The sequence below is a fragment of the Pyxicephalus adspersus genome, chromosome 2, assembly GCF_032062135.1.
Source record: "Pyxicephalus adspersus chromosome 2, UCB_Pads_2.0, whole genome shotgun sequence".
Taxonomy (NCBI): domain Eukaryota; kingdom Metazoa; phylum Chordata; class Amphibia; order Anura; family Pyxicephalidae; genus Pyxicephalus; species Pyxicephalus adspersus.
The window spans coordinates 123,120,815-123,140,999 of record NC_092859.1 but is presented as its reverse complement, the minus strand read 5'-3'; the positions used below and the strand labels follow the sequence as shown (position 1 = coordinate 123,140,999).

At 35.6% G+C, this 20,185-nt stretch overlaps 1 protein-coding gene across 2 annotated transcripts in view; it reads right to left on the bottom strand.

The window, feature by feature from the left end:
* Positions 1–20,185, bottom strand: part of TRPM1 (transient receptor potential cation channel subfamily M member 1) — an 87,026-nt gene that overhangs the window by 41,827 nt on the left and 25,014 nt on the right. For both annotated transcript variants that reach the window (XM_072402285.1, XM_072402284.1), the window contains exon 2: positions 1,310–1,389. In XM_072402285.1, the coding sequence (XP_072258386.1) occupies positions 1,310–1,389 (80 nt within the window). The remainder of the gene's footprint in view (positions 1–1,309; positions 1,390–20,185) is intronic.

Here is a 20,185-nt window from a genome sequence, read left to right as displayed (position 1 = left end):
TCATCACCAGAATCAAAGAAAACTGAGACTGGACAACTGGTATATAGCATAAATAACATAAAAAAGAAAAAAGAACGCAGTCAGCAGCAGTTATCCTGCGATCTCTTACTGGATCCTGGTCCATTTACATATTCAGACCATTGAGTCCACAAAGGTCTTGCTATATGGACGATTCAGTATAAACCAACCACTAATATCCTATTGGTCTTGTCTTTAACCTTCACAATAATTCCATCATATATACCAACTCAACAATATATTACCAAATACCATCAAAGTTGTTGAACAAAACTACATCTCATAGCCTACCAATACATTCTCTACTATCCCGAGGAAGCCACATGGCAAATGCATCCGGAACAGAGACAACCCTGTATTTTGATGTTCTTGATTACCTGTGACGATCCTGTATGGATTTAAAATCTAATTGGGCTATGTTGAAATTAGGATGTTAAACATGATCAATATATAAACTACCTAAGTTGCCACAAAGAGCCGTTTTCTCTTGTTTTCTTTATATGGAATTTTTACAAATAGGCTTGGCAACCACATTTATTGTAAAAGAAGAAACCAAAGTCTTTTGGGTCTTCTTTTATTTTTGGTATATAGTGTACATTAATAGCTGATAACTTAAAAGGGCATGTTGCCAGCAACGGGGAAACTATTATTATTTGGTAGATAACATCATTAAGCATATGACTGTTTGTTACAGACAATGGGCCTGATTTTTTAAAGCTCTCCAAGGCTGTAGATAATACACTTTCATCAGAAAAGCTGTGTGATTCAGCAAACCTGGAACAGATCTGGTCCAGGATTGAAAACATTTGCTAACAAATAGCACATGACTTTGAAGACATCCATTCCAGGTTTGCTGGATCACCCTGATTTATCGATGAATGTGTATTCTCCCCAGCATTGGAGAGCTTTAATAAATTAGGGCCAATATATCCATATTTCCTTTTCTCTAGTATTATTTGCCCAGAATCTTCGAGAAAATATGAGTAGTAAAAACAACTCATTAGTAACTCATTAGCAAGTATTACGATACAGTATAACATAGAGAACTTTTCAGCCTTTTCTTAATAAAATATAAAACAAACATGGCCAGAACCCACCATGATAAATCATTTAGTTCTAGAGAACTATCAGCTATGGCAAGAGATTGTTTTACTAGAACATAAATGCATATAAACATATACATGACTATAGAGGTCATGCCCTCCTGCCTTTTATGTTATTACAGATTAACAGATTTTGAAGGTATCTTTGATTGACACACACGTTTTATGCAACAAACACAAGCTGTCACCTGTTGCTGTCTTTGCTGTTGGCAACTATGTAGATGCATTCTCTTTTGAAAAAAGTCTTTTCTATCCAAGCCTTTTGACCCTAAAAAAAAAAAAAAAACAGTAACTGTTAGTTATTAACATAGTTGTTCTTACCATTTAAAATTTGTGTAATGTTTTATGTATATGGTAAACCTGAGAATGAACTTTTTATTTTTTCCCATATTTATATACAACTACAAACATTTTATTATATCTGCTTATTAATGAAATGTATCATTAGAAACTCAGATTTATTCTGTCTTCTGTGACTTTAGTTCTTAGAGGGGTTGAAAATAAGTACAAAACTGGGTAAAGTCTTTACAAAGCAAGGTGCTGTCAGCCCACATTAGAAATGAATGAGTGCATCTGTAGCAGAGCAAAAGGTATTTTTCTGTACTTGCAGGCGTTTAAACCAATAAAACGCCGGAAGAACACTGCATTTACCAGTTAGGATGGATCAGTTGGATTCTGTATTTTTAGTATTGGATTCTGGATTTTTGTAAGTCAAAGAAGTAACACTTTGCACATTGTATTTGTAAGTGAATATTTGAATCCATATTTTGCATGGATATGCTATTTATGCTATATACAACTTAACTGACACATAATCCTTGGAAATACACATTGTATACTAATACATTCATGACAATGTAAATCTACCTTATTCATGAGCACATGTACAAACTAACACCGATTTAATAACTTGAGTTTATGTACAAAGTTTTCATTGAAATAGTAACCAAATCTTTATTCAACGCTTGAAATAGTTGGATCTGTTGTAATCGTTGGCCTTTTAGTGAAATAATAAACTGATTCTGAATTTTTGGATTTGTCTAAAATCATATTCATGGTGTAACTCGTACTATATTACACTAAAACCTCTTTAATATGTCTTCAGTGACTGTTGTCGGCTGCTTTGCTAATCGGTCGCTGAAGGTATTCATTACCTCCCAATGGGTTAAAAAACTGATCCCCTGACCTCACAAAGTATTTCCTCACACTGGCTTATACACAAGTTCAGGTACTATAACCCACTGAAAGCAACCAATATTTGTGGTGAGGGCACTAGTTATTCAACCCAACCATCAATCCAATACCCATAGCAGCCTAAGGAGTAGCAAAGCAGTGATAGTTTTAAATACATGTTGCCAGAAAAGTAGAAACTGATCATCATCCTAACTCAAGGCTTCAAAAATCAAAGCAGATGACCAGAACAATATAGGTTCATTAAACACTAAAGAAGATAGCAAATACCAATTATCAAACCATAATAAAATAAAAAAGTTCTAAGCAAAGAATATGTTTATAAAGCAAAAGAGAGTTATTTTTATATAAATTTGGATCTATTGTACAGGAGTGATGCTGTAGATTTGTTGATTTTTATTAACAGCACAGAAAGATTTAGGCCCCCTTAATACTTGCAGTGAAAAACCGTACAGTTGCCGGCTCCCAGGAGTCGCAAACAGCCCCACTGGTAAACATATTTGTGTGTAGTTGTGGCTGCTATGCTATTCTTTCTCCAGAGGAGTAAAAAAAACAACAACATGACCAAAAGGGACTTGTTACTGCTCTGAGCCGTGCCACAGCCGTGTGCACCAAATGGTTCCCTTGAATGGGACTTGTGGCTGGACGCTGCGGTCAACCCTGGGTTTCAAAGAGCACAAGAACACTAAAGACCAAAGAGAACATAACAACCTCATCGTAAAAACATCAAACAAAACAATGTGTCCTAAAAGAACTATATTGACGTAAAAGATCCCAGATGAGAATATAGTGGTATAGTCTAAACCAGCTACACCTGCATGGGGATATTTCTCCACCAAAGTTGACACTTTTTATTGAGGCATTTGCTATCTTTGTACCTTTTGGGCTTTTAATTTGCCCTGGTGACCACGTTTATCGGTGCTGAAAGTTGGGGAAATCCAAAGCTGTCACTAGAGCAGGAGGTAGGGTAAAAAAAGGAAGACAATTGTGACAGCTGTCACAGATGGGAATTTCTCTACTGTTTTAAAGGTTTTATCCTTCTCTTCACTTTTTACTAAACATACACCATGGGCCTGATTTATGAAAGCTCTCAATGGCTGGATAAAATACACTATCATGGGAGAACCTGAGTGATCACGCAAACCTGGAATGAATTTCTTGCAAAAAATATTTTGCTATTAGTTGGCAAATTTTTCAATCCTGTATCAGGTCCATTCCAGGTTAGCTGGATCACCCAGGTTCTCCTAGGATGGACTATCTTCAGTCTTGCAGAGCTTTAATAAATCATGCTCCATGAGTTGAAGGAGCAATACTATTACTAGAACCCTAATAAAGCTAACTGTTGTAACAAGAGAAAATCTGACGCGTACAACGGTCACCTGATGTCAATCATCAATGCACCACAGCGGATAAATAAACGTCCAAACAGGAACGCTATGCATGTCAGTGGAGGGGATCACAGCAGGGTGACGGTCACTCATCCGACTCCCCCCCCCCTCCATAGAGCAGAAGAGGTGCTGTGTGCAGCATATTCGTCTGTCACTGGAAGTGATCATGAAAGATCATTTCCAGTGACTAAAATCCTACATGTGTATACTAGTGAATGCTGGCACCTTACTAATACATTATATACACCATAGTATGTTTATTGTTAATGAATACTGGATATGATATAAAAATACACATAGATAATTATACTTAATAAAAAGGGTATTTCAAATTCAAGAACATCAATGAGATTTAAACATTAGTCACACAGTTAAAATTTTGGTCATTTTTATCTTTTTGTTAAAACCTTGGGAACTGAACCTTATGTATCCAGTGCTCGATTTAGGTACAGTCACCGATATTTGACAAGTATCACCAGATTTGGGGCTGGAAAGAAATATGCAAGCCTAACAGAGATCATTACAGCGAGCGCTCAGAATTCGTTCAGCTTTTGAAGTTTCACTGTCCTTGTCTGTTTAATCTTCTTACTGACAGCTTGATTGTAATCCAGTGCAAATTCTGCAGCATACATGAGCTAAGTGAAAATGGGTACATTGTTTTCTGCATGTATTTGGCATGGTAAGCTGCTGTTTCTCCAAGGATTACAGTCATTTGGCATCTAAACCTATCCCTATCCACAAAAATTGCCAGGAAAAAAAAACACTTTGTGAGACTGAGACATTTTTTTAGCAAAGAATATAACAGATTAAGTGCACAATTCAAGCGGATATGTTTTTTTTTACCTAGGGAAAAAGAGATATTAGCTAAATTATCAAGCTATATTCTTTTTTTTATTACAGGGTAAAGGCATGCTGTAAGTGTAGTTATAAGTAAAGGTCACATCAACCAAATTAAATTTTTTTTAAACTGCATTCCAGAAACTATATTAGGAAGCCCAATGCTTTTTGTGGACAAAAAAAAAAAGAAAAAGGAAAATAACATATAAGCAGGTAGAGTTAGCTGTTGAGTTATTGTCCAGTCACCACATTAAGTGTCCATGATCTAATGAAAACTCTGCAGCACCATAAAGAGTAACGCAAAGTTTACCATTGGTATGGAATAGTTCTTGGCTACCACATCTTTCCCAAAATAAAGAATTGGACCTCATCTATACTTTGGAGAAACAAGGTTCATCAGATCAGTATAATGTTTCTCACTGGCTCTCGTACAAGGCCATTATACAAAAAAGTCTATTTTAGTACCTTGTTGAAAAAAAAGCTTAATAAAGAAAAACTAAAAAAAATTTACATAGAAACAAGGACGGAAAAATTCTTAAAATTACATAAATGGTTCCTATAATTCTGCAGGAGAGGTGCAATAACCACATCATGATCATGGTGAGGTCAAAATCCAATTGGAAAAAGGTCCTTAGCACAACTTTATTTTACTGAAATGCTTACCACATCAGTTAGAGTTTGACTCTTTCACATCTACCAACAACTAAGTAGTGTAGTTCTTATTACATCATTTTTTGGTTTAGCCAAAGTGGATTATACAGACATTGTACAGTCATATTATATTATGTGAGTGGAAGAGTTAAAGTGCATGTGCCTCATTTATTTGTTCTGGTGACCATTATTACCAAGACAAAAAGCGTTGGAAAACTGAACATTCTTTGATGAGTTTTCATCAGAGCAATAGGTGGAGTAAATCCTCTATTGAGGACACCTGTTGAGGGATCAACCCTCTGAGAGAAGATGGTATCCACAATTTTTCTATAATTTCCTGTTGCATTTTTAACATAAGAATTAGTCCCTGTAGTGGGATGCATAAAGAAAAAATCCCCCCTACAAAATTAAAAATGAAATGTGGCTGTACGTAAACATACATTTGTCAGAAAAGAAATGCATTGTTATCCATTGCTGGCTCTCCAAAATATTATTTGTATCAGTTATCAGTAGTATTGTTGATGCTCAAAAATATGTTTCTAACCTGATATATAGTGATGCAAATCTAACTGTCCTATGATTTTCATTTGCTAAATGTTTGCAGCAGGACCATGATTTAAATTAGAGGACGCCAACCACACACAGCTGGATTGTCATTTATCTGGTATCACATGATGATGATGAGAAACATAGTGTATTCTTGTGTAAAATCTAGATATCACATGAATCTGTCATTAGGCTGCATGTTTTCATGTGACTGCATGCATGATGAAAGAATCCATTCATTTAATAGAAAACAGGTTTTCTGAATCGTTAAACTTGGGGACAGTCAGTGGATGTAAAATGTCAATGAGGTTCAAGGCAGAATCCTATTAAAGGAACTGAAATTGTAAAAGAGCTGAATATAAAACGACATGGCGCTTTTACTATGATCGGCAAAGTGATCAAAGCCTTTAGAGCTAACATATCTCTCTGCATTTCAAATTGGGATTTTTTTAAATTAGGATTAGGAATAATCTCAGGACATTTTAAGTATTATATCTGGATATTTTGGTTGTATCATTCCTTTTCAGTGGTTTGTGACCATTTCTTTTTAATCCAGCTCTCAAATTCTTACATTGTAACTACAATAGTGGCTATTCATTATCATACAATATTTATCAAGTCATATAAACTTTAGAGCTGGGTGGTTTACTCAGATAATTACATAAAATATGTCTGCATAGAAACAGGAGGTAAATAATGTTAAAACTGTACTATTTATAGCATAAATACAAGGAAAGAACTTCCAATGCACTCACAAACTGACTTATTTTAGGAGTGTTGTTTAGTATATTGTGCTCAGATCATCTTTACTTACCATATATGAGAATTTCTTGATAATAATCTTTTGAATATTGAAACTATGAAACTATTTTTAATATTGTGCAAATGAAGGAATACAGTCAAACTATATATAATTAGATATATTTTCTATGAACTATTCAGTTAAGGCTGTCCATATTGTCCAGTTCATGTCTCCAGAAGGATGGGTACTTGTCCCAAAAGTCACCTACTGTTGACAGGGGTACAAAAGTTTTAATTCTGCACTTTTATATAAAAATGTAATAGATCAGGACTACATTCACAGGCACATTTCCGGGAAGTGGGAAAACCTCTCTGTGCAAGCATGAGCACCTACAAATACCAGATAAGCTATCCATTGCCTTGCAGTTAGTGGTCATTAATTAAAAGCAAATCTTGATATTCTAATTGTTGATATTCTGAACTTTCAGACCAGTTACATCTATACATATACTCTTATTCTAAAAAGTTCTCCCTCAGAATATTATTTTGGTAAAAATGTAAACTAATAGACAAAATTTGCTCATAGATTTCTCAATCATGTCATGTTTTTGAATACACTTTTTGTAAAAGAGTTTGTACACCTTACTTCTAACACATTCAAAGATTTTATCCAATCATATCAGCATCTACATGATCTTAAGGGTCATTTAGGTTACCTTTTATACAAGTCCATTATAATACGGGTGTAGGATCTGAAAATGTTTTTCTCTAATAAACACAAAATCATTAAAATGTACAAAACATTTATCAGGGCAAAATGATAAGACAAAGGCAATTACCTGATATAGTTTAAACACAACAACATCTGTATAAATGTAATGTGAAAATTTACAAAGCACCAAAAAAGTTGTTTCATGAAGTTATCTCTGATGATAATTTATTGTGATTGCTAAGTTTCTGAATATGGCCTCATGTATTTCCATACCTGGAGACTCCTGGAAAGACAGACCCTTGCGTCTTGTCCCGCTGGTTGCCTTCTGAAAGTTGATGAGAATCCCTGAAGAGAAGGGTTGCCTCCACTTTAAGAAGAGAATCTCATATGATAAGCATGTGAGCAGCCTCTTTGTCCAAGCCAATCTCATGACTGCCTTTGAAGGTAATCCTTTAGCAGTCCCATGATCCATCTCCCTGCCCAGAGGGTATTTTCATCTCATGGTGGAACAAGGCACAACAAATCTACTTTGATAATGCCCAAATCTCCAATTTGTTAAACCTTATGTGTGACTATAGTAACTGAAAAAATGCCTACTTTGCAGAAGGATCTCTGGAGCTACTAATCTGAAACTTTGCTGCCCCTGCTTAAAAATTTCAACTTTATTTGCATAATTGAGACAATTGGACATAATGGGCCCTTTCAGGGGTCCTCATTAATTCTTTCAAAATGGAGAAAGGAGGTCACCCTGCATTAATTACAGCTAATCCCTTTTAAAAACTATTTTGAAACTTCAGTGCCATTTCAGCATGAAATCCTCAAGTTGTTCAACAATCTAACAAAAAACTCTTTACACTGTTTGGCTACATTTATTTCATTGTGCTTACAAAATTTGACCTCACTGCATTGCATGCATGTGTATCTGCAAACAGGTTAAGGGAAGGTCATCTTTTTCTGTTTTTGAGAACTTGTATGTTAAATTTAGTTAAATATTGTGTAATGCCATAGAAAGTATACCTTGCATAGTGGGTGTTAAAAAATGTTTTTTCTTTATATGTTTTTTTTTGTCCCATGTTGAATTATGCCTTATGGCATTGTATTTCCCCAATAAAAAGACAAAAATTAAACATTAGGTAAATAAAAGAAGTTAATTTACAAAACTAATTGTTCACAGAGCATAGTGAAGAAAGTAAAGCTTTGGTTGCTTTTACTTGCTAATTAAATAGTCTCTCTGAAATCTAATGATTTTTCATAAAGCTACAAATACAAACAGGATAATTGTCTTCCAAAATAAACAATTACTGACACATTTTTAGATAATAATTTAGTAAAATACATCCAATGACATCAAATCATTGACAATCCACACTGATTTTTGGGTGCAATAAACGATCCATCCTAATATATTTATTCTGGTGATTATCTGTCATCTTTATGTGTGTACAGATATTGTTTATGTCGCTCTTTGCATAATAAGTAACATGAGAGTTTTACCTGAGACGATCGTGAAGGACCAATTTGGGTGATGAAAAAAGCCTGTACTCCTTAACATGCTTTTATGCACTCAGATTTTTTGGGTGGTTTGTTTGCATGCACATAACTTTCAGCAATGTGTATTTTATATCAGTCACCTTTTCTGATTGGCCCTTACAGTCAATGAAATGATAGCTGAAGGATATACACAATGAGCATGTAGGTAAACCCATCTCCTTTGAATATGACTTTTGGATTAGAAAAGGAACAGCTAAATCTTTGTTTGGCTTTTAATGTCTAACTGTTTACAAGGGAGAAATAACTTTACTTATTGTCAAGACAGTAAGGGCAATCATCCTAACGGAGCCAGAAAAAAAAACACCTATTTAGTATGAGGAAGATAGGTCTGGTAATGTTTACAATGCTGCAATGGCCATTCAGTTATTTCCCTTTTCTTGTTCAGGGACAAGAAAAAAAGGATAAATGTCGCACACAGAATTCTATTCTATCTTTAATCACTATATATAGATTTGTGGATTGAGCTGCAGGAGAACAACTACTGCATCAAAGAAGCCTAGTAGCAAATAGATCTGTCCATAGGGAAGCACTGTTGTTTAGCAAATGTTTTGCGATATTTAAAAAACAGAGTTTCATTCACATAAAGGTCTGCTATGCAAAAATACATTTTACCCAAAAGTATTACCATGTCTCCCTGTCATACAACACATTTCCTCTTAATTCTCACCAATATAGTAAGGAAGGGTGGTAAAAAAAAGGAAATTTACCTTACCAAGGTAACCAAGGTCACCATGCCTATTGGAAAAAATAAGGCCACCCAAGAACATGTAAAGATCCAAATTCCTGGTCTTTACCCAAAACTAAAATAAATTATTCTGAACAAAAATTATTTCATGTAATACCCATTTTAAGTTTTCTCTCTGAAAATCGTCTGGCAAAGCACTTCCACTAGAAATATTACCTACAAATAGCCATAAATAAACTTTATAGTTCAAGGACCAATAATATAATCTTATTCTAAATACATCTTACTATGTCTATGAGTCCCTCACTATGATAGTCTGCCTCGCTGATCAAAAGGAATGTCTGACAAAGGGGTGGGCAAGATTCAGTAGAGGTCTTCATTCATTTTTCCAGGTCAGAGGTTAGAAAAACTGAAAAAAGTGGCTTTCCTTAGTTAACATATTTTGTCTTGCATTATGATACTTTTGCTAAATAGCATTGCATGTTGTATGACAGCAAACCTGAATATGTTTTTGTGTTTGTTTGAATGGTAAGGTTCAATAAATTCCACTAGGTTCTGTGCTACTTGCTGCTTGATTAGAAGTTATAGTTTTTTAAGCATTTAATGTTAAAGACCCAAGAATGTTGGAGTTGGTTATAACTAGTGTTGGTGTTTGATTTCGGGTTGTCCTGCTATTCGACCTGAAAATGGCGGTTCGAATTCGGGCAGACCCAACCTGAAAAACAAGGAATTCGACTTTGCGACTTCGTGTTTAAAAATATGTTTATACAAAAAAGGCGAACTCCAGATGAACTCTCAATGGAGTTTCTCCATTGAGAGTTCATCTGAGTTCAGTTCCCCTGGTTACCAGGCTGTACTTATCATTGATAAGTACAGCCAGGGGAGTGTGGGAACTTGTGGTCACGGCTGATAGGTGGCACGGAGTGCTTTTAATCAGCTGTGACTGCAGATGAACTCTCAATGGAGAGAAGTACAGCCCGGTGACCCTGGGAACTTTGCAGTCAGAGAGATTCTCTTCTCAAGAACACTGTGTTCTTGGATAGAGAATCTCTATCCAAGAACACATACTACAGTTACACTAGGGCTGCAAAAGCAATCAGGGGAGCAGAGCTGTCAGCTACCCTCCCCTGATTACTTTTGCAGTTCTACACAGTCCCGAAAAAACACGAATTCCCCCCCATAGACTTTAATGGAGTTCAAATTCGGCCTTCGATCACCCGAAAAATATGGGGCTATTCGATCGAATAGCTGCCGAATCAAACACTCAGCTGTTCGACCAACACTAGTTATAACCTGATATTGTTCATATCCTTTGATTGACATTTATTCTGAATTTAGACAAGACGGATCAACATGACTGCAAAGAAAACCATACTTCCCATAAGCTTTTCTATATTTCAGTCCAAGAGATTCACTTTTGTTCCCTTTTTTAATGGAGTCTGAAAAAACCCAGATCACTGCTGTTACAAGTGAAATGCAATGCAATTCTTACATGTACAGCTCGCAGTCTGAACACGATATGTTCTAGGAGGTAGTATAACTATATGGGGAATGAGAAGCTGAGAAACGAGATTTAATTTTTTGTTATATCAAACAGTAATTCCTCTCTATGTTACAATATGATACACACAGCATAAAAAAATTATGAAACAAAATTTTAAAAGACTAGGACTTTAAACTTTACTATTAGATGAGATGCAGTAATGGATTAGGTTAGCATAATCAATAACAGCCAAAATAATTTAGAAGTTGTAGACAAACGCATACAGAAATATATTCATTTATGTGAATCATTATCTGTTTCTTTTAAGAGCTTGCTCATTGGTTTCTGTCTATTTGATGGGTATCAGACAGAACAGGAAGTGAGAGTAAGCCTCGTCAATGGGAACACAGACAGCAATAATAACAATTTTTATAGCACAGTGTGGATGGATTAGTACGTCTGTCAGGTTATAATTGCTATCTGCAGATTTGTATGGCTGAGATTTGCTCTGCATATGACAAATGGAACAAAGCAGGAAACGGGGGAAATATTCTGAGCAATATAAAACCCACAAGGGTTCTATCTCTTCCTCAATATTTCTAGAAATAAAAATGGCTGAAGTTTGACTTTGACTTCTACTTAGTACACATATTAAATTGATAGTCAAAGTTAGAAGCTAATAGATTGAGAAAAAATGGCTGATATATAGAATTTACGGATTCCAAGTCACACTTACAGTGGCACATGTGAATGGCAAATACACATAACTATTATTTTCAGTCACAGCGTATCATGCCAAGTCATTCCACTAAGCAAACTGAAAGACAGCTGATCTTTCCCATAGAGGGTGCCCACTCACCCATGAGATCACCTTTTGTATGGGTATATTATCTCTGCTCGTCTTTTTTTCATTTCATTCATCTGTGTTATTCTTGTGAACACTGACTATGCACTTTGGCTGACTACAGCCCGCAGAAGCACTGACATTAAACATTTTCCCACCATAATGTGCAACCAGCTGTATTAGACTTGCAGTTTTTTTTTTTTTTTTTGCAGAGATGCTGAAGGCAGCTGAAAAATATGCTATAAGGTAATTATTTCAATACAGACTCTTATATTTCAAATTTATGGAATGTTTGAAACTCATTTTTCACATTCATAATATATTAGCTGTACGTGTTTCTCTTCCTTGAGTTATATTTAATTATCCTTGTATCTCCAATTTTACAAGCCTGTCTCCTTTCATGTGAAAATTGTGTGGGCTGATTTGGGCAATTTGTACAGACTTATCCCTCTGTGTTCAGTGCTGGTACACTAAGATGTCATATAAAGGGCAGCTTACAAAAGTCTCAAAGAAGTGTTAGTAGTTGTTAAGGCTTTTTAGTTATTTTATTAGCAGAACTCCTTTTTAATGGAATGGTGAATAGGAAACGTAGGCAGCGTACACACATTAAATCACAAAGGATAGTTTCCAACAACAAAAAGTGGCAGATGAATAAATGAATGCTGTACACACAGCGCCGCTCTGAGGGAAGGGGGAGAACGAGCGAGGGACACTCCACTGAGATCTTCTTTAATATCTTGTACACCTGTGGTTCTTCGTTGGACGTTCATAGGTCCGCCAAGATGGAACAATATCAGGTGACCACTGTACACAGAATCTCACCCAACTGTTCATATTAGGCGATAATCATCTGATGTGTGTACATAACCTAAACAACCTCAGTAAGGTTTTTATAGGTCTCTGTGGCCCTCTGGGTATGTCACCTGAAGTAAAATAATTCTGTTTTTTACTTTCAATAAACTTATTTTTCGCAACAAAAAAAAACTAATTTCCCATAAATATTAGTATTTTGACAAACCTATAGGAACACAGGACATTTTGACTATCGTTTTGTCTTTAAGGTGTAATTTTTATAGTGATGTTTGTTTATGTCACTACCATTACATTGATTAATTATGGGAATTATGATTTACAAGTAACATTTCTACAAAAACATTACAATACATATGAACTATAAAGGTGACATTATTATGAATACATTAAGGATTATATAGAAATTGCCTGTATACATCATTTAAAATAATCTCAAATTAATTTTAAACTGCATAGAAAACTCAGGATAAAAACATTGAATAAACAACCAAGGAGACCCCTTAACCCCATGTACATATGAATATATGCTCTATTAGGACCAGTTAGTATTAGAGAAATTGGGGATCTATTAGTATTTTAATAAATGTACAATATTACACACGGCCCAGATATTATATCTTTGGTTTCTAAAATTGAAAAAATAATATGATTACAAGGATACTATTTTAATATAGTACAGTGTTTTACAGTTAGCTCTGTGGCTAGCACTCTGGCCTTTGCAGCGCTAGGCCCCAAGTTCCAATCTCAGTTTGGACACTATCTGCAAGGAGTTTGTATGTTCTCGCTGTGTTTGTGTGGCTTTCCTCCAGAAACTCCAGTTTCCCCCCACATCCCAAAAACATGCAGTTAGGTAAATTGACCTTCTCTAAAAACAATATAACTTAGACTGTGGTAATGACATATGACTATGGTAGGGTCATTTGATTTGTGAGCTCCTTTCAGGGACAGTTAGTGGTAGGACTATGGACTTTGTAAAGCGCTGCACAATATAATGGTGTTATATGAATGCGAAAAAAAAAAACAGTTCATAGTAGCAAATCTCTCATCATATATTTTTCTATATTTGGTTGGGATTTGCAACCACAAAAACAAAGAAAGCTTTTGTTGTGTGATTGAATTGAACACATGATGGAAAATAATTTAATTTAAAAAAAAACACTTGGGAAGCATTCAAAATGACATTATACAATAAACAATTTAGAAGGCAGTGGAGCCAAACAATAAAGCAGAATAGGTTGTGCCATGTGATAGAACAAAAAAAAACCTAAATCAGAGCTGTAGGTAAAGATCTGAGTCTTTAATATGGCCCAAGTGTTTGATCCAGACATCATAAGATGTCTGAAGGCAGGGTAGCACATGAGATCCCCTTCCATTTGCATCAATTAAAGCCAGCAATTGGGATACTTTAAACTTTTGGACTAAGAGTTGTGATTTCCATCACAAGGTCACATTACTACTTGAAACCACTCTGCATTGCGGGGTACCAAACCTTGGCACACCACTGATTGCTGTATTTTATGATTTGCACTAACGATGGCCATACATTTGATAGGTTTTTATTAGCTTTCAACAACTGCCTGTCTGTCTCCGTTGGTCCTATTTATTATTTACTTATTTTAAGTGACCTGATTATAGCAATAATTAAAGTTTAATTTAAACCAAATAGCTGATGCTCAAAGATGCCTGAAATATGCAAAGTAATTAAATTCATTACAGGCTTCATAATTGGCATTAAATAAAAGGTTCTAAATTGTAGGAATTGTTGGGTTGCCAACTACATGGTCAGCATTGAGTTCAAAATGGCTGTAAACACATTGCCTAAATGGTTCTATATTTATGTATATGTAGTATTATACGGTAACCATACTCTTTGCTCCAGTTACAATTATTTGCATATTTCCTTCTGCTACAGTGAAATATTAAATCTATATTTTTCTGGATTTGTTATATAATTAGCATGTAAATGCGTTCATATTTGAGAAAGCAATGCTGTACATTATGAAATTTCTGTTCCTTTTAGACTGTGATATCACAGCTATGAAGGTTTACTGCACCTAAAAAGTGATTTTTCATTAATGGGTGATATGAGTCTGATCACGCTTTTCCTGACCACCCTCAATGCTCCCTTTGGCAACTGATCAGCAGCACCATGCCTCAGAGGTTAGAACTCTGCCCCTTGCTGTGGGTCCCAGGTTGGAATCTCGGCCAGGACACTATCTGCATGGGGTTTGGAGGTTCTCCCCGTGTTTGCATGGGTTTCCTGCGGGTACTCTGGTTTCCTCCCACATTCCAAAAACATGCAGTTAGTTTAACTGGAATATTAAACTTAAAAAAACTGACCTTAGACTGTATTAAAGACTGTAAAGGCAACAGACACTCTAAGAATGCAAGCCCCATATGTCCCATCGCTAGGGTTTCAGAGAGACTCAAAATACCATTTGGGGATTTAATATTGCATGTTTTTTCTTTCTTCCAGTTTGCAAAAAAAACACTAATGCAATCATTAATATTGCAATTTTTCTCTTTTATTAAAACCATTCAACAAAGGGTTGTAAAAAGGGAAAACTTTGTAATACGTTGTGCAGATTGTAATAAAAAAATAATGGTGTAAAACGTTGTTAACTGTATTGCTTGGATGGATTTGGCCAGTGGCTCCCAAGCTTTATCATGGCACAGTGAAACTATATACAATATAAAGCAATCCATGACACTAAGGTAATCCACAAGATCCACATGTATAGAATCCGTAAACACCGTAAAAAAGTGCAGTGCACAGCAACACAGAAGTGTCATGTCCTTATATTTGACTATTCTGTATTATGTCTACATGTTAAATCTGCCACTTGTAGACCATCATACCATTGAGTAACAACACTTTGGGAAACAGAGCATTGTCAACAGGAAACACTTGTAGCCCATTCACACATGTCGTGTGAAAATGCATGTAATAAAGTTTGCAAACCTGCAGCCTCATCATAATGGAAATATTACTGTCACAAATAGTGCAGGTGGGAATGCAAGCAATGCTAAAGAAGGACCTTTATGACAGTATCATCGGGTATTATTTTAATAATTGCTTTAAAATGTTTGAATAAACTAAAGTCTTTATTAAAAATGCTAGGAGCAGCAGTTTTGGTTTGGCTAACACTGCCATTAGAAAGATAATATTGTCTATCCATGCATAAAAATGTGTACCGTAAGTCCTAATTGAAACATTATATAATGCCTAATAAAGAGACATCAGTCTGTAGGACCTTGCATATAGAAACTTCATGACAACACTTTATGAGAAACAAAAATCAAGCAAACAATGTTCTTTGTGAACTGTTATATAACTAATTTATATAACTAATTTCCTAAACCTGAAAATACTATATTAATATAATAGAGTAAAATAGTTTAGACATTTTAGGTTAATGCCCAACTACAAGTCTACCTCAGGCATATAAGACTTCCACATAGGATTTACTTCTTAGGCTTATCCTACAAAGAGCTACAATTTACTGAAACTGGTCTGAACAAAAATCACCATTGTCTGCATTAGCAAGGAAGTGGAAAGCTTGCAGCATTGGTGACAGTAATTTACTTCTTAATAGCCACGTGAACCTCTATAACTCTGCATATTATGCTGCATAATGTATTATTCTGTGAATTGTAACAAATGGTATTATTTCCCTTGTACCATAAATAATAAAATTTATTTTTGTAGGGTCCATTCCATGCATTGTAAAATGTGCATTTTAACATCATGGTGCTATTCAAGTGACACTGTGCACCCCAATGTAATACAGCATACTGTAACATACATCATGTGGGCGAGTCTGAAAAAAAAGCATATAGCGTGTGAGAGATTTTCACTTGGTATTACTATAATTTATATAAAATATGGGATACTTACATAACCACATGTTCCTGCTAAAGAACCCCAACGATGCATTATTGTTCTCAAAGTAACCATATGATTTAAGCCAAAACTGCAGGGCAATGCAGTTTTACAATTTCAATGGGAAAGTCCACCAAAATAAGAGAGAGAGACTTAGCCCTTTGGTCACTCCTAGAGGCAATTTTACATCAATCATGTCTTCAACTTCACAAAGTCCAGCAATCCAGTAAATCTAAAGCATGGTAACATGTCGAACACCCATCACTAAGTAAAGAATCCCCAGCTACAGCAACACATCTGAGAATTCTAAGTCATTGAAATGACCAAATTAGTAATGTACAAATAATGTTACCAAAGATTTCTAGATTTGCTCCTGAACAATTCTGACATAATTTTTTTGGGACCGTTGAACCTTAAACATGTGGGATTTGGTTCAAACACACGTCAATCTTAACCTTATGCCTACTTCTCCCAACAACCTCAAATACCTTAATAAAAGGTACAGTCTGTGTGTGGAAAATTTAAAGGGAATTTGCAGAGACAATTCCTACGTTATAAAACATTTATTTACTTAGCATCTATTATAATGATAGAAAAGCTGCCCCCCCCCCCCCCCCTGCAATTTATACTGAACAGGTGTGAAATACCTGGCCAATTGGTAAAGAAAGAGAAGCACTATAAAATAATGGCTGCAAATGTCTCTGATCACCTGCAGGTTTCATTGTATATTGTCTTATAGCAATGGTCTACAACAATTTGGCATGTTTGTGGCATTGCAGATCATAGCAGGCAATTTTTATTTAATGGGGTCATAGATATATTAATGGGGCAAATGGTGTGATGGATCCTGAGAAGTTCAGCCCATGCTGTCTAAAATAGACTCTTCTCTAGCACTTTCCCAAATATAAAATAAACTTTTAAGGCAGTCTTTCTCAAAGTTTTTTACCCCTGAAGAACCCTTTAAATCTTTTTCAGGTCTATGGAACTCCTGCCAACACTAATTAATTGGTGGTTAGTTGAAAAATGCTACCTTTCAGTATTAGTCAGAATGTCACCCTTACTTTCTGATATTAAAATTGTTGGTATCGTGTAGGTGACTTTTTTAAGTGTTCTTAGACTCAGAGCTAGGCAGGTACCATCAGATGGAGACATATCAGCTACAGCTCAAGGTACAACCAACAACTTCTGAAGGAACCCTTGGATTCCATGAAACTCTAGTTGAAAAAGGCTGTTCCATGGCTTGATTGGAGGTTTGGTGAAAGTAAAGAGAAAAACCTCAAACATGAAGGGCAAATATCAAACATGGTAAGGGCAAAGATATTTAAGAAAGTTGCTGAGCCTTATCATGTACCTGTTAAATGTGTTGGTATGATCCTTGTCGTTTAATGCACCAAGGGGAAAAACTAAAAAAAATCCTTTACTATATAGTAAATATAAATATGCATTGTGCATATGCATTACAGATTATTTTGTATTTGGTTAGTCTTAAAAATAACTTTTATAAAGTTAAAATAAAAAGGGAAAGCCAGGAACAAAACAGAATTAAAGGCTTACAAGACTACTACAGAAAAAAACATACAAGACACTGTAAGACATTGTAAGGCAAAATCATTTGGCAAATATCATATGATTGGCAGTCTGGGCTTGTCCCTTTCCCCTTCTGGCAATAGCAGACTTAAAGTTCTCTTATGGTACATTGTGTGACTCAGACTCCTAGATTAGTTTCACTTTGAGCTATGTCCCAGGAAATGGTTCATGCTAAAAGATCTGACATGTGAAAAGCACAAGATAAGAGTTACGTTGTCTAGGCTCAGTGCTATAACATTGTAGCCATTCTTTTTTGGGGCTAATATTGTCTCCCCTGGGCTATACCATGTCCCTACTTGTGGTTGGGTGCAGATGATATATATCTTTGCACTCAAGTGGTATCAATAATGATTAATTCTTTTCCAGACATCAAAAATAGTGGAAAAGCTAAATTTCTTGGCTTAAAACCCATAAAATAATTTTATCATGGACGCATTTCAGCTGGTGACCAGGGAAGGATGGAGATTTAATTTAGAAGAGGTCTACTGCGTTCGTTTGAAATTACCAGACATGAGGATCAGATTTGCTGTGCCCTTGCTTCCACAGAAAATCCTGTTAGTTTAAAATTTGCAGTCCAGAGTTCCGCTAATTTTTTTTTTTGAACCAGAATCCTTTGCAAAGTTTTTAAACCATGGCCAGAAGGCTTGGAAAGGTCAATAAAGATGCTTTTGTATAAGTTAGTCTCCTCACTATAAAGTGAGGAGGGGAAATGGTTCACAGCAGGTATAGTCCAAATGTATTAAAAGCTGCTGTAGGTAGAGGACACGGTAAGATGACAAACTGCATAGGAAGAGATTAGGGTCAGTTTGATAATTACGTTTACTTCTGATTGCTACCTCGATGGGCAAATACACTTTTTGCTCCCTTTTTAAGATTGTAAGATTTTTTTTTGTTTTTGATTTTTTTTTTTGTGGTTGACTTTAAGCATACCTAAAGTCAGAAACTCAGAAATTTCACTTTACATAAAAGGGTAGACAACCCTTTTATGTAAAGTTGTTTGTTAGTTTTTTAAGTGCAACACCCTTTTTTTTTTTTTTTTTTTAGAAAAAAATGGTGCAGGACACCCCCCCTAAATCTTGACCGCCTAGGCAATCGAGAATGAATGGGAGCACAGAGCCTCCCGGGATACAAATGTCACGCATCGCAGGAGGCTCTTGGGTACTCCTTCCGTGCATGGGAAAGTGGTGAGTTTGGCAAGTTTTTTCACATCATACGTCACCCGATCTCTTGCCTGGGTCGAGTGACATAGGATGAAGAACCCGGAAGATGGCGGTGCCCAGAGCGCCGGCTCCGGGACAGAAGTCAGGACGATGCAGGACACCAATTTTTGCCAGTTTTTAGTTTAGTTCTTCTTTAAGGGCAGTGGTCACTTGCTAGCTGCATGCCTTATCCGTAGCAAATTGCTTTTATTTCAGCTGGGGGTATTTGGGGTTTTAATTTGGATTTTTTTCCTACAGGTAGTGAACCCTCTTCCCCATAGCAATAATAAAAGATAAGGTGTACAGTGCTTTACTTACTTAAACTGGCCTGGTCCTAGTTCAGCACATCGCAATACTTTACCATCTGTGCTCTCTTGTCCTATGTCTTTAACAGTTTTTGGCCTAGTCTTGTTCATTAACCACTTTAGCATTCACACCTGTATACTGGGTCCAGAGCAAGTCCTGCTATAGGTCTGTGTATTTGGTAACAAGTTTCCCATTATTTAGGATAACAATGTAATATTTACATTTTCTACAGGATAAAACGTTTTTTTATAAATTTTTCTTGCAAACCCTTTTTTTATTTTCAATACAAACTATAGATGAGAAATATGCCAAAAAAAACTTTACCTTTTTTAATGTGACCAGTGTAACTGTACATAAAGTATATATATTTGATTATATACCTACATATGTTTGTATAACTGGGATTTCTTCCCTCAAAATAGCATTAGAAATCTATATTCAGGTCATACTAGTAGAGGGCACCGGACCTCATGTAAAGTGTGTAACAAGCTCTTGCTATTGGAAAAATGGGATTGTTGCACACTTTATTTAAAAACTCATTGCCATCTACTGATGGCCAACAAACACCTAGGAGCTGTATCCCATCACAACCAGCTCAAAAGTACCAAATACTTGAACCTGTAAAAAGGGGTAAAAAGAAATACAAA